The 13,558-nt window shown below is 42.3% G+C and overlaps 2 protein-coding genes across 9 annotated transcripts in view; one reads left to right on the top strand and one right to left on the bottom strand.

Annotated features, from left to right (window-relative positions):
- The window catches only part of Pde8b (phosphodiesterase 8B), a 196,819-nt gene extending 194,030 nt beyond the window's left edge, over positions 1-2,789 (top strand). For all 8 annotated transcript variants that reach the window (XM_051182998.1, XM_051182997.1, XM_051183000.1 and 5 more), the window contains 2 exons: positions 83-212; positions 1,048-2,789. In XM_051182998.1, coding sequence (XP_051038955.1) covers positions 83-212; positions 1,048-1,157 — 240 coding nt within the window. In that variant the 3' untranslated portion in view covers positions 1,158-2,789. The remainder of the gene's footprint in view (positions 1-82; positions 213-1,047) is intronic.
- Positions 2,790-5,209: 2,420 nt separating this feature from the next.
- Positions 5,210-13,558, bottom strand: part of Wdr41 (WD repeat domain 41) — a 47,240-nt gene continuing 38,891 nt past the window's right edge. Inside the window, exons 9-13 of the mRNA XM_051183001.1 lie at positions 12,383-12,567; positions 10,362-10,483; positions 9,465-9,553; positions 8,378-8,511; positions 5,210-5,695 (exon numbers count right to left, since the gene is read on the bottom strand). Of these exons, the coding sequence (XP_051038958.1) occupies positions 5,543-5,695; positions 8,378-8,511; positions 9,465-9,553; positions 10,362-10,483; positions 12,383-12,567 (683 nt within the window). The 3' untranslated portion in view covers positions 5,210-5,542. The remainder of the gene's footprint in view (positions 5,696-8,377; positions 8,512-9,464; positions 9,554-10,361; positions 10,484-12,382; positions 12,568-13,558) is intronic.

The raw sequence follows: 13,558 nt of genomic DNA, 5'->3' as shown, positions 1-13,558 counted from the left end.
AACATGCCATGACTGTGAAGGCTTCTCGTGTGCCCCACAGCTCGGTGCAGTGGTGTTTTTGTTTTTGTTTTCCCTCTCATAGACTGATGAGGAGAAGAGACAGGGGCTACCTGTTGTGATGCCAGTGTTCGACCGTAATACCTGCAGCATTCCCAAGTCCCAGATCTCCTTCATCGACTACTTCATAACGGACATGTTTGATGCTTGGGACGGTAAGTCGGATGTTGTTTTATTACCCACAAAGGAGATCCTGTTATACTTAATGAAGATCACCTTTAGAGACATAGGATGAGCTTAAAGGTAAACAATATTAATATATATATGTGTATACACACACACACACACACACACACACACACACACACACACACACACACACGCTATGAGCCCCTTGGCAGGCAGCTAGAGTACATGCATCCCACCATCTGACCATCTGACACAAGTGTTACCTGGATGAGCAAGTCTTCACCGTTTCAAAGGACAGATTCCCAAAGTGGACAATTCCATTAAGCAAGATGTAAATTTCTGGTTCCAGAGAGTTCCATAAAAAGCCTGTTTGTTTCAGCAGCTCATGCATTGGGGCTAGGGGTGTGGCTCATAGCTCAGGGTGGAAGAATGCTTGCCTAGTGCTCAAGGCTCTGGGTTCAACTCCTAGCACTACAAAGCAAAACAAAAAAGAAAGCTGTTCTCATGTGTATGTTGACTTGCAGCCTGAGGCCTTGGGGATATCTGTTCTCCTGTTCATTTAGTGGGATACATATACAAACAGATGGCAGAGGTCATCCTCGGGTGCTGTACCTCAAGAACCAGCCGTTCTTTATGCAGGGTTCTCATTGGCCTAGAGCCTCCCAACTGGGTTACACCTGTTGCTATCTCTCCAGAGTTGGGATTACAAGTGCATGCTACCTTGGCCAGCTTTTTTTCCCCCTATGGTCTGGGGACTGGGCTCAGGTTCTCAAGATTGCATGGCAAGCAGATTACGCTCTCCTCTACTGAGAACCAAATTAGTGTAATGGGTTTCCCTGGATTCTGTTCATATCCTTGCAGCCTTTGCACACCTGCCGGCCCTGATGCAGCACTTGGCAGATAACTACAAACACTGGAAGACACTAGATGACCTCAAGTGCAAAAGTCTGAGACTTCCGTCTGACAGCTAAAGCCGGACCAGAGTGGGGCCTCTTGATCTGTGATGGACACTGTGAACCACAGAGTAGCATGGACAAGAGGCTTTCTAATGAAAATGACAGGTGTAGATTAAGGAGCTAGTGTTTAATATCTGACCTGAATCATGCACGCCCCCAAATTTCATTTCTTCAGAAAGTTACATTCTATCAGTAATGTTCTTTTGAATCACTCGGTGACAAAGCGAACCGCCTGGCAGCCTCCTGGGCCGGGATGTGTGTGCTCTTACAAAACCGTGGAGCCGACAGACTCACTGTAGCTGCAGGCAGGACACCAGAAGCAGAGACGTGGCACCTGGGAATCCGTCCTTCTGGTGGAGACGGGCAGGCAGCTTGGCTAGTGCTCAGCTTTCACCAGGGAACTCACTACTGATACCTAGCTTCACTACTTTCCTCAAGAGTATGAAGGATTCCTAAAAAAGCTTCTCTGAGCAGGCATGTGTAAGAAAAGAGCCACCTTAAGATCAGGATGAGGACAAAATGAACTAGTTAGCATCTGGCTCCCAAGGCTACCTGGTAGGTAGTGTGACACCAAATGAGAACACAGCCTTGGCCTGGTGATGTCCCGCAGATGGGCAGAGCCCTCTTTCCTAGAAGACACTCACCTTATAGGAAAGGAGTGGAATCCTGCTTGGGGCAGGGTGGTCCTTGATTGTCCCTTACTCTGGGCTCATGGACACAACTACACGTCAAGATATCTATAAAAGCCATTAAATCTGAATGCTTGTGGGCAAGCTTTTTTTAAAAAAAAATTTAAGAGAAGAAAAATTTATATATACATATATATATTTGCTGTTCAAAGATTTTTATTCAAACATTCTAAATGCCCTGGATCTTTACCCCTAGAGTTCGCTGGGCTTTGCCTGTATTTGGGGAGGAAGTGTTAAGGGTCAGATATTCTTAATTTATATTTGAGATCATACCATTTGCTTTAATGATGTAAAAAGAGATTGCAAGGACTGTAAATATACCCGAGCATAGGCATATGGAGAGGCAGTAAATACTATTTTAAGCTATTAATTGTATGGTAAGGCTTCTAAAGCACAAGTGCATATTTTTATACAAATCTTTTCACAACTTTCTGTGCTCTGCATAAAGTCAGACTGGAGATCTTTCCTTTCTCTTTTATCAGCCATCCCTTCTCTATGTATTATGAATATCAGAGACTAAGTAAGCAAAATACCTTAGTTTTATTTTGTCTGTACTCCATGATGCATTTTTAAGAGGCATAGAAACTGAACGAACTGAACCAGTAGCTACATTTTTCCAAATGAAAATTGGACTGTAGAATATGAAAAAAAAATCAGTACATGGGGAAAAAAGACAACTTACCACTATGTAATGTGCCAATGTTTTTTTCTATGTTTTGTACCAAAGCGTAAACATATATGACAATTCCATGCAGAGAAATGCATCTAAATTATTTTTGCTAGACAGTAAGAGGGCTTGATTAGAGGAGAGAGCTGGCTTTGTATCGTATTGCTGCATTGTGTACATGTGATGAAATGTTTTTGTGAAGTACTTGTAACTAAATTCTTACAGCCATTTTTCATTCCCAACAGCTGTTTTTATTTTATCTCTTTGGCCTAAACTTTTCATAATTTCAAATCTGGGGTTCTAAGTGTCCTTTATTTCGTGAGTCGCCATGTCTGTTCTCAGAACACTAACATCAGAGTGCAAGATCTCAGAGACAAAAGCAATCTCCTTGGGCTTCAGAAACTTTCTGGATACAGCAACTTGCTTTCAGGAACATTTGCCAGGCACTTGACATTTCCTATATAAAACATTAACTTCAAATGTTAACAACATGGATGTTGAGTGTTGTAAGGCATCCAGGTGCCAAAGGTTCAGTATAATCTGCTCATTTTCGATGTAAATTACAGGATCATCTGAGTTGCTAAGAGGCATAATCTTCCAAGTAACTAGAATCTCAGACCCTCAGGTAATGTTCATGCATCTCAGATAATCTATTATAAACTATTGTAATGGCCTCTTACTCCCGTTTACTATGACACATATTAGCTTAGGAAAATACAAAGGCAAGGTAAGTCACGTTAATACCATTACTAATTACTCTGCCAAAGAGGAAAGTTAGTTGTAAAATACTGTTATGTGGACCAGAATGGTTCCACGGTTTCAGCCACTGGTCAGTCAGGGGTGGCCACCCTCCCTGCCTCCCCGGCAAAGAACAGGTATCATCGGCACAACTGGCACCCACTCAGCCTGTGAACAACACACAAAGCTGTGATGCACAAACACACCTAGAGACAAGCAACAGGGCACATGATATATAGTGATTTAGTGCAGACAGCCGAGGGAAGCAGAAAAACATGCACATAATACATACTGGCCTTAGCTCTAATTTTCTTCCACTAAATTGCAAGTTGAAGTCTTAGGAACAGTCTACATGAAACTACTGAACAGCAAAGGTCCTGCCATGGCCACCTATATGTTCCATCTCTCTGCCCTCAGGACACTCACACCAGGTCTCATAGTAGGGTGAAGGCCTCCCTCAGAACACATTAGTTCTCACTTGTGGTGGGAAACTAGTCAAATAGTGCTTGACTCAGATCCTGTGTGCTCTTAAAACTCAAGCATGGTCTCTGCTACTCCGTCTGAATAGATTACTACCACAAAACAAGAGTCCAAGACAGGTTAGGAAACAGTTATAAAAAAACAAAACCCCTATGAATTCTTTGTCTTATATCATTTAAGGAAACATCTTTACTAACTAATGGCTTAATACAAAATTTGCAAAAGAAAACACAGCTAGTAAAAGGGGGAGCAAAATTCAAAGCTTTAAGTGAGTCTAAAATAAATTAGCCAAAGTACCAGCAAGCTGATGCATAGAGCAGGCGGCACGTCTGCCTGGCTGATGGGTGCTACCCACATTTCCTCTTCAGGAAGAATGATGAGAAATCTGCCTTTTGCGTTGACTCCTCAAATAGCAATGGTTTGCTGGCTAAAAGATACTGTTAATCTTCTCATTTTCATGCTGCTTTGTCCTAATTAAGTTGGCTTATATTTTAATATTATTTTTCCTATGAAGCTATTTTCACTGATAGCAGCAAGAACCGATTTTCCCAACATGGTCAGCATGAAGCCCTCCCAGCCTCGCTCACTTTCCCCCTTGTCTGCTTTTGAGGCTCTTCAATGATGACTATGGGCACTCGAGAAAGAACTTACCTCCACAGGCCTCGGTTTTGCCGCTTTCCTACCTACCATCTTGATGCTACTAGTATTTGTAGGCAGCTGTGAACGTTGAGACTAGTGAAAGCAAGGTTTTATATCATCCATCCAGGGAGTAGAGATCCCGCGTGTGCACAGACAACTATGTAGACATTCTCTTGGAGAAGAATCATCACTCATCTTGCCTGTCTTTAATAAGATCCCTAAATTAGCAGTCCACGAATTACCCCATTTTGTAGAATACATTTTATGTTTCAGTGCCAAAAGTGAACCAGACATTGGTAGCACAAGCTTTGAATCCCGGCACTCGGGAGGGAGAGGCAAGTAGATCTCTGTGAATTCAAGGCCAGCCTGGTCTACAGAGCTACACAAAGAAACCCTGTCTCGGGGGGAGGGGGGAGGGGACAAGAATATTGTCACAAAGCTGGTAGGGTGATGGAGGTGGTTTAGTCCTAGCAGATGTCCAATGAGACAAACAGTGAGGCTGTCTTGGAGCATTTCATGTTAAGGCAGAGGTAAAGCAGATGGTTAGGGCAATTCAGCTATAGTTTCTGACCTCAGAAAGGTCAAGTCTCTCTCCTAACCCAGAACTCACCACAGAAACATCCTAGTACTAGTCTGGCTGGTAACTATTTAGGACGGTTCACACTGAGAAAGAAATGTACCCTCAGACAATGCCAGTGGCCTCGAGCACAGAGGGACTCCAGTAAGTTCCATGAAATATTTTTTTCAGTGACTTAAATTAGTTGGTACCAAAAAGAATCATTGTACTTATTCTGTTCTGGCTAATATTCAATTTAGTTCGAGTGAACGCTGACAGCCACTAACGAGCAGGAGAATTTGTAGCAGAACATATATATTTACCCTGACAATTCTTAAAGTCTTTAAAGGAACCCAAAGGAAACTCCGAAATAATGTGACAACTTTACAGTTTACCTTTTTCTATCACCTTAAGAAACAGAACACAGCACCCACCACTTCCACGGCAGCAAGGCCCAGTGCAAACTTGTGCTGTGTGCCTGGGTGGACACACCTGTTGCCAGCAGACAGACAGAACTTCACAGGCAAGAAGAACATTCCAACTCTAAGTGATCGGTGTGGATGGTTTTCAGAGTGCTGCTCTGCATTTGCTGTCCAAGGTTCATACATATGTATTTGTCCAATTCCTTCAACTAGACAGCAGGGTGTAAGTCACCATCTTCCTCTAACTTCTGAAATAACTTTATACTTCGGAATCCAGATTCCCGCTCTCCATTTTTCCACAAAATGATGAGATGATCTGCAGAGCATGTCACTAGTCCGTGATCTTCAAAGTATAGGAACATCTGTAGAATAAAATTGAAACACTAGTTGAAGACCATCAAGAAGAGGCTAAAGCTAGGCCACTGTGTGTGCTTCTAACAGATGAGGAGAGTCCTTTGGATTTGAGTGCAAAGATATCTCATTCTCTAATGAATGACTTCCTTGTTTCCAGTGAGCCAAGCCAGGGTCTCACGACTGCTCTACCACTGAGCCACCTCCCAACCTTCAATGTTCGGAGCCAGGACTCACTTATACAGTGTAGGCTAGCTTGCAGGCCACAATCTCCTGCTGTATTGGCCTCCTGAGTGCTGGGATTACAGGCATATGCTACAAAGCCTAGTGGAAGTTTCCTTTTCAAAACCTGTTGGTACAACCAATATTTAATATTGTAATGGATTTTGTTGATCAACCACAGTAACAGTGATTTCTCATGGTATCTTCTGAGTTTACCCCAATCTAATTATTCACATATTGGCTTTAAGATTCTGTCAGGTGCAGGCTCCTCACACTTGCATTTTTTACTAAAAACACTACCAACTGAATGTCCTGAGATAAACGCTGACTTGGGCAATTTCCGTAAAGCAGAGGTGGCGGGTCAACGCACAGCATTTACTGAGTAACTTCAGCTTGGAAGCCAGGGCCACCTGCAACAGCTGGGGTCCCAGTGAAAGATTCTGTAATCAATTCTGTACTGTGGCATGCCACAGAAGCTGGTAAGCGTGGAGACCCAGCAGTACCAGTAGAATTATCACCAGAGAAAACTCTCCAAGTGAAGGGAAGGGGCATGCTTGGGAAGGAAAAGATGGAGACTGAGTTAAGTGCAGAAGCAACAAAGGACGATGCTGCAGATGGAGGGAGACACCTGGGGTTATTGAGAGCAATCTGAGACTAGGGTGAGCCCTTTAGTGACCCAGTGTGAAAAGGGATGAGCCAAACAAAAGTCAAGGATAGGAGAGTAAGGTCACACTTCAGGACACTGATGACTGTGGAACAAGAGAGTAATAGAAGAAAAATTTCTCAGGGTCATCAGTGCATGGGCAGAAGGGCCGGGCCAGGTCGCAAGGGTAAGAACTCAAGCCGAGAGGCTATGTAGGAGGCAGCAGCAGAGTCTGAATTTGCCAATGCCGCCAAAGGTGCTTTTTTAGAAACGCTGACATGCAGGAGGAGGGGTAGCTTGGTGACAGAGTGAACTCTGTAGAGTATGGCAAGCCTTGGGGAACAGCAAGGAGACAAAAGTGCAAACACTTTCAAGGAATGTCCTAACCCTTTCTCTTCTATAATGACAAATGTGCCATTTCAAAGGTGGCCTCTACCATTGCAAACTGTTAATGGGGAGCTGGAGAGATGCCTCCACTGTTAAGTGCACTGACTACTCTTCCAGAAGGCCCGGGTTCAACCCTAGGACCTACATGACACCTCCCAACCAGCTGCAATTTAGTCCCTGGGGATTCTATCACCTTCTTCTTGTCTTCATCAGGACTGCAGGCAAAATACCCATAAAACACTTTTAGTGTACCAGTGGGTTCCCAAGCTTTCCCAAGCTTTTTCTGATTAATGTCTGTTGGTGGAAACCCAGGGACTCCACTCAACCTGTCCACCACAGCAAACATTCTCTCTGCCTAGGGTCTAGCACTTTCATGCTCACTGCAGTAATCTGCACCACAGAGCAACAACCAAGTTTAAAAAAAAAAAAAAAGCACTTACAGGATAACAAAGATGGGCAAGACACAGCGCCCAGCTCAGGGGGTCGCACAGTGACTGGGCTAGGTATCTTTTAGTGCAACCTAGCTAAGGCTCACCTCAAGTCCTCTCTCTCTACAGAACTTTACAGGACACAGGAAGAAATGTTCTTGTAACTCTAACCGCATTTCACCTGGGTCGGCCGTAATGTGTCTTGATTAGCAGCTCACCTGCTAATCTTTTTCCTTCCTCTCTACTGAAATATAAGATCCATAAGGACAAGGGGTGTATTTTCTCCTTTTAAACTCCAGGAAATGGTCGATGATCAGAGTGGCTTCTGCTTCTAAGAATGGATGTCCACCCAAACCACAACTAATTTGTTCCTCGCTGGCTAAGAAACAGAAGGTCAATTCAGGAAATGTGTTACTTAGGGGCCCCTTCACTGGTATCCTTACACTGTTACCAGTTCCCATCAACTCTTTATCACCATTAGTTTCTTCCTTCATGGCAGACAATGGTGCTTACTGTCTGCAATTCCACAAGTGGAACTCTTGTATATTGCATTATGAAGTTAAGTGATAAGGTAACACGTTTCTATAAATGATATTAATCAAAGGCAGGGGAAAACAATTCTGACCCTGAATTTATGATCCCTGGAATTAGATTGTTAAGACTTTATCCTACACGCAGAGCCACAACATTCCATGCTTCCTCTATTGGCCATTATGATGTACATTCTAAGTCACTAACATTACCCTATGATCGATCAGTTGTCTCCACCTCCTATACAATGGTGACTAAGCTGTTCTTAAACCAATACATCACTTAGGATCGTTCTTCAAATCCTATCTGGATGAAGGATGATCCCAACTACATGTATTATCACTGTCTTATTCTAGATTAGTATCTTGTAAAAGCCGACAGCTGAGAATATGTGAGTCTTATTTAGAGTAACTACATTAAATAAAAGAACTGTGATGCACAAGCAGGAGCTGCCTGGACTGCATGCCTACTGAACGTGGTACCTCCACGGAGGATGAGTGGCCAATCAGATCTCCAATGAGCTCCAGGGAACACGTAGTGTCATTTTCTTGCTGCTTTTTAACAGGCTGGTTGGCTTGTTTGTTCGCTCTTCCAAATCCCCACATATTAAAAAACCCTACAAAAAGACAACCGTCTCAGTCATTTCAAAAACTACTATGCTCTTCCTTACAGAAAGGCAGAAAATTTAAATGCAACTATGTCTCATACTTATGTCCGTCAAGGGCTAAGCTGATGGCCCAGACACTAGCTATAAGATCAGTGAATATATTATGTTGTATTTTTCTTAACTTACCTAACTCCATATCTCTCCTACCCCTACTCATCTACTAGTGGCAAGAAAACAGACAGACACTGGAATGTAAGGGAAATAAATAGCTTTAAATGTCGCATGTAACCATCAAAAAATCAGGGGAGAAGAGCACTTCAGACCTATCAATAAAAGACAGAGGAAAATGGGGGGGGGGGGAGAAAGGAGGGAAAGAGAGAATCCCAGAATTCAAGTAAACTGAAATATACAAGTAGGAACACCAGTATTGACTTACTAAAGATGGATAATTAAATTCATTCAAATATCCAGGCTGATTTTCCAAACCAAACACTGAAAAGAGCTCATGAGATTATGGCATTAACAAAGAAAGGTAAGTTGTTTCTTTTTTCTGTCAATTGCATTCGGTGTTAACAATAACACTTTTAAACCAATGGTACACATTTTGTGTGTCAGTCAGAATGATAGATAATTTTATAAATGTGTAATCACTTCAGTAGGCTACCTGTTCATCAGATTACTTGAAAGTCAGTTTCTCACTAAATAATAAAATTGCAATTGACTTCATTTGAAATAAAGAGACAGTTATACACTGAGTCCAAAATTAAGATGTGACTCCTAATCCCAAGAACATAGGCACCTGGTAAATGTCTGATGCTACAGGAAGCACATTCTGTACAGTTCCCACGGCTCCTCATCACCTTTTCCTGTCAGATGACATGAAAAAGGAAGGAAGGGGGGGGGGGGAGAAGGCGGGAGGGAGGGAGAGGGAACAGCATTGCCCCCTGGGGAAGGGCACACACCTGTTGGGACAGGTTCAGCTGCCAGCTGCTGTTTCTCTCGGACCTCCCAAAGGCGCACACTGCCATCTTCTGAGCATGAGATTAACTGCCTGTCAGGACAAAGAGGCAGAGAGAAAAAGACAGAAGGCAAGCACTGTGGAAGGCCAAATGCTGACTGCCGAAGTCACCGGAGCAGCTGAATGCGGACAGCTTTGGCAAGGCTGACCGTCACAGTTTGGCAAGGCTTTACAGCGCAAACTGAAAACAGTCGCCAGCAAAACCCGCACTACACTCTGTGACACTGGCTCACGTGATGTAAAATTATCATCTCCATTTTGAAAAGACCACTCAGGAAAATGACATGAACTACTCAATGTCCTAAGCAGCCTCCTCCTTCCCACCTCTTTCCACGGTGCCTCTCATCCAAAGGATGCTGCTTGGAAAATGCTACTCTGCGATTTCCTCAGTGGAATCTTAACTGCCAAAGTAACCCTCATTTAGTAGTCTCCCCAATAAGGGCTACTATCTGATTTTAGCCATAAACATACACCACCATTAAAAAAATGAATTTATAGAAAACATAAAAATAAAAAAAAAAACCAGTACATTGTACATTGTAAGTGATCCAGGTCTTTTACCTTATTGTCAATTTTAAAGAAACCAAAACAAAACAAAACAAAAAACAAACAAACAAAAAACCACAGTATAATTCATTTAACCTTGCCCTTATAAATTTTTGTCATATATTGTTACAAACTCTTCCATTACAGTCAGTCATGGAACATTCTCAATTTCCAAAAGAATACCAAGGTCAAACCATGGAGCCAGGTAATTTGGCCACCACACTGCAGAAATTACACTGGTGGCCCTAGGAACCGTGACTGTCTTTCATCTTTGCAGAGAGATGGGAAAATGTACCTGTTGGGAAGTCTGTCGATGTGTAGGACGTTGGAATCGTGTGCAGTTTTCTGGCAGGCAATCACACGCTTCAGTTGTAGGTTATAAACATATAGCCCTCTTCCAACTGCAGTGAATATATTCTGGGGAGGGTAGGGGTGGAGAAAGTTTAGAAATTGGCATAAAACTAGCTTTTACTACCTGGTATAATAGATTTCCTGTCCCTGTGTGACATTGGGGAGCCACTGTTACCTTCCCAGCCTTCAGACTAAAATTATAGTGCTGCCCTCTGATGCCCCCAATGTCAAAAGTCACCAAGGAAGGTTTAGCACCCGAAGCAAGCAGAGGGGAAGCATGGTTGGGAAGGCTCTGCACAAGGCAGCTCAGCTTTGCCTTCAGGCTCTCTGGAGACCTGAGCTGTGGGAGTGATGGCTGCTACCAGCGCCTGCAGCAGAGGGTTCAAGGCACAGCCTGGGCTTCCAAAGGACAGAGTACCCTTGGGAATTTACTCAGATGCTTTTGTCTGGAAATGTAGGCAAAATGGCTTACACTGTGCATCTTAAGCAACCAAAAGGCCTATAAAACCACCTGAAGAAGTATATTTGGTGGTGGCACTATCCTAAGGTCATCTGAAGAATTAAAACATAGAATTAAACATAGTATTAGAAATCCCTTTTGATTAAGACACTTTTATCTTCAGAAGGGATTTTTGCTAATGTTCACTTCTCCCCCACCTTACAGCATCTGTTGAGGAGTGAGAGGAAAGTGTTTCTTTCCAGATGGGCAAGTTAAAATGTAAGAAACTGAAGGGCTGGTAAAATGGCTCCAGTGGGTAAATGTGCCTGCCACCAAGTCTGGTGGCCTGAGTCCCATTCCCAGCATCCATGTGAGGAAGATGAGAACCTGGGAAGAAGAGAACCAACTCCTGAAAACTGTCTTTATGTCCACATGTGGATCATAGCACGAATGAATGGGAGTACGTGTGTGTGTGCGCGCGCACGCACACACACACACACACACACACACACACACACACTGTTTAGAGTTTTTAAGGATTAAATAATGTGAAAAGAGATGGAGGCAGAAACTTGGCCTCACACCCCTGCGTTTGCTGCAGCACCACTGTGAACACCCATATAAGCTTGTACATACAACACACACACACACACACACACACACACACACACACACACACACCTGGCACACAAAATAAAAGCACTATTACCAAGTATTTCAATAAAAATAAGATAAAATGGTAACAAGTATGCAAATTTGACTGGATAAAAAGCACAAAATAAGAAAGGCTTCCTTCACTCCCTTCCTCAAAAGCTATGAACACTGAGAAAATAACTCCCCTTAAACACATTTTCTGAACCACTGAGGCTTAAAGAAAAGATGTTTTCAGATGGGAGGCAAGAGTCAGTAGTGAGTAGGCGCTGGTTTTACAGCAGGGGCCTCATAAGCACTACTGCCTGGTCAACAACAGACGGCAGACAGCAGCCATTCCTACCTGGGTATTCTGGCCAGGATGCCAGCTACCTATAGGGGAACATTTCTCAATGTTCTAACTTTTTCCCCTCTCTAGGAAACACACAAGCATTTAAAACAAATGCAATAGTAACCTCAAACACGATGGGATTGCTTAATCCAACCCAAATAAGTATGTAAACTTGTGTTCTAATAATTTCTTTGCATGCAAGATTAGGAACGACTAAAGTGCTCCATTTAAATATAAGTGGTACATTCTTTATAAAATTATCAGGCCATTTTAGAACCTGAAACCACCAGTAGTAACCTTTTCATTATCGTGTGTGTGTGTGTGTGTGTGTGTGTGTGTGTGTGTGTGTATACATGTGTGTTCAGGTGCATTTGTGTATTGCTTCTCTCCACCCCGTGGATCCTGTCAGTTGAACTTGGGTCGTTGGGCTTGGTGGCAAGTGCCCTTGCTCCTCTCAGCAGCCCAGAATCAGATGTCTAACATATTAGATATCAGATATCAGATACTGATTTGATTTGTAACAATTATAATTTATACTCTTTACCTCTTCGTCACATGTGAAATGATTAATAGAAATGTCATTTTGTTTTTGGCAAAGTTTTATTTCTTGCTGTGCATCCGGCTGAGGAGATGGGTTCCAGAAGCTGCGCTCACAGGCCTGCACAGTCCAGTCCAGAGCGTCCCAGACAATCAGCTCTCCAACATGGGAGCCAGTGACAAAACTCTTATCTGGAAAATTCACAAATGCTCCATTACTAATTGTACCTAGACAAGCTAGACAGAAAGATTAACATGATGGTTAAGAAGCCAGAAATAGACTAGTTCACTGACTAAAGGTAAATATTACAGTTTGTCCCAATAAAAATGACATCTATAATGTTTGGTCAAGTTATACAGGAATAAAAATAAAAGAATCTTAAATCAAATGCAAAAATTTGTCAATTAAACACGGAGGGTACTTGTGGGCGTGGATGAAATAAGGTAAGTAGTTCTGTGGTTACTGAGCACTAAGAAGTAGGGAAGGGGAAGATATACACGGAAATACCTGCTTGGAAAAAAAAAAAGATACACATATGATTTTAAAATTGGGGAGAATTGGCAACTCAAATATCAAAGCAGTTCATTGCTCTCAATGGATATTGCACTCATAGGAATTACTAAGAATAAAAAAAATAGGTGGAAAATTAATATGCAATAGCATTATTAACTACTTTAACAATCAAAGAAATTTTAAATGATTGCAAAGTGTAAGAGAGGAATATGTGGGAATCTGTGTTTACATACTACTAATGTCTTACTACAATTTAATACATTTTGGTACAACGTTACATAATTACTTCAAAGATTAACGACAGGAGTCAGACTGTAAAATAAACACTCTGATCCACCAGTTTCCCTGAGGGAAATACATAACAACCCTAAGAATTTGAGGTCATCCTAAATATCCAACTGTGGGCTAAATATGACAACCATAAAATAAAAATAATACTAGTTATTGAAAATTAAGCTGTAAAAATATATTTATATTGACATGGAACTATGTTCACATCATACGCTTATAAAACAGTCAATCGGTGCGTGGTAGTAGCACACACCTTTAATCCCAGACTCAAGAGGCAGAGGCAGGTGTATCTCTGTGAGTTTGAGATCAGATAGGTCTACAGAGTGAGTTTCAGGACAGCCAGGGCTACACCTTGTCCTAAAAAACAAAAACAAAAAA

Source organism: Phodopus roborovskii, unplaced genomic scaffold, assembly GCF_943737965.1.
Source record: "Phodopus roborovskii unplaced genomic scaffold, PHOROB, whole genome shotgun sequence".
In the NCBI taxonomy this organism is placed as follows: domain Eukaryota; kingdom Metazoa; phylum Chordata; class Mammalia; order Rodentia; family Cricetidae; genus Phodopus; species Phodopus roborovskii.
The sequence above is the reverse complement of the archived record's forward strand: the minus strand, read 5'-3'. Positions and strand labels throughout refer to the sequence as shown.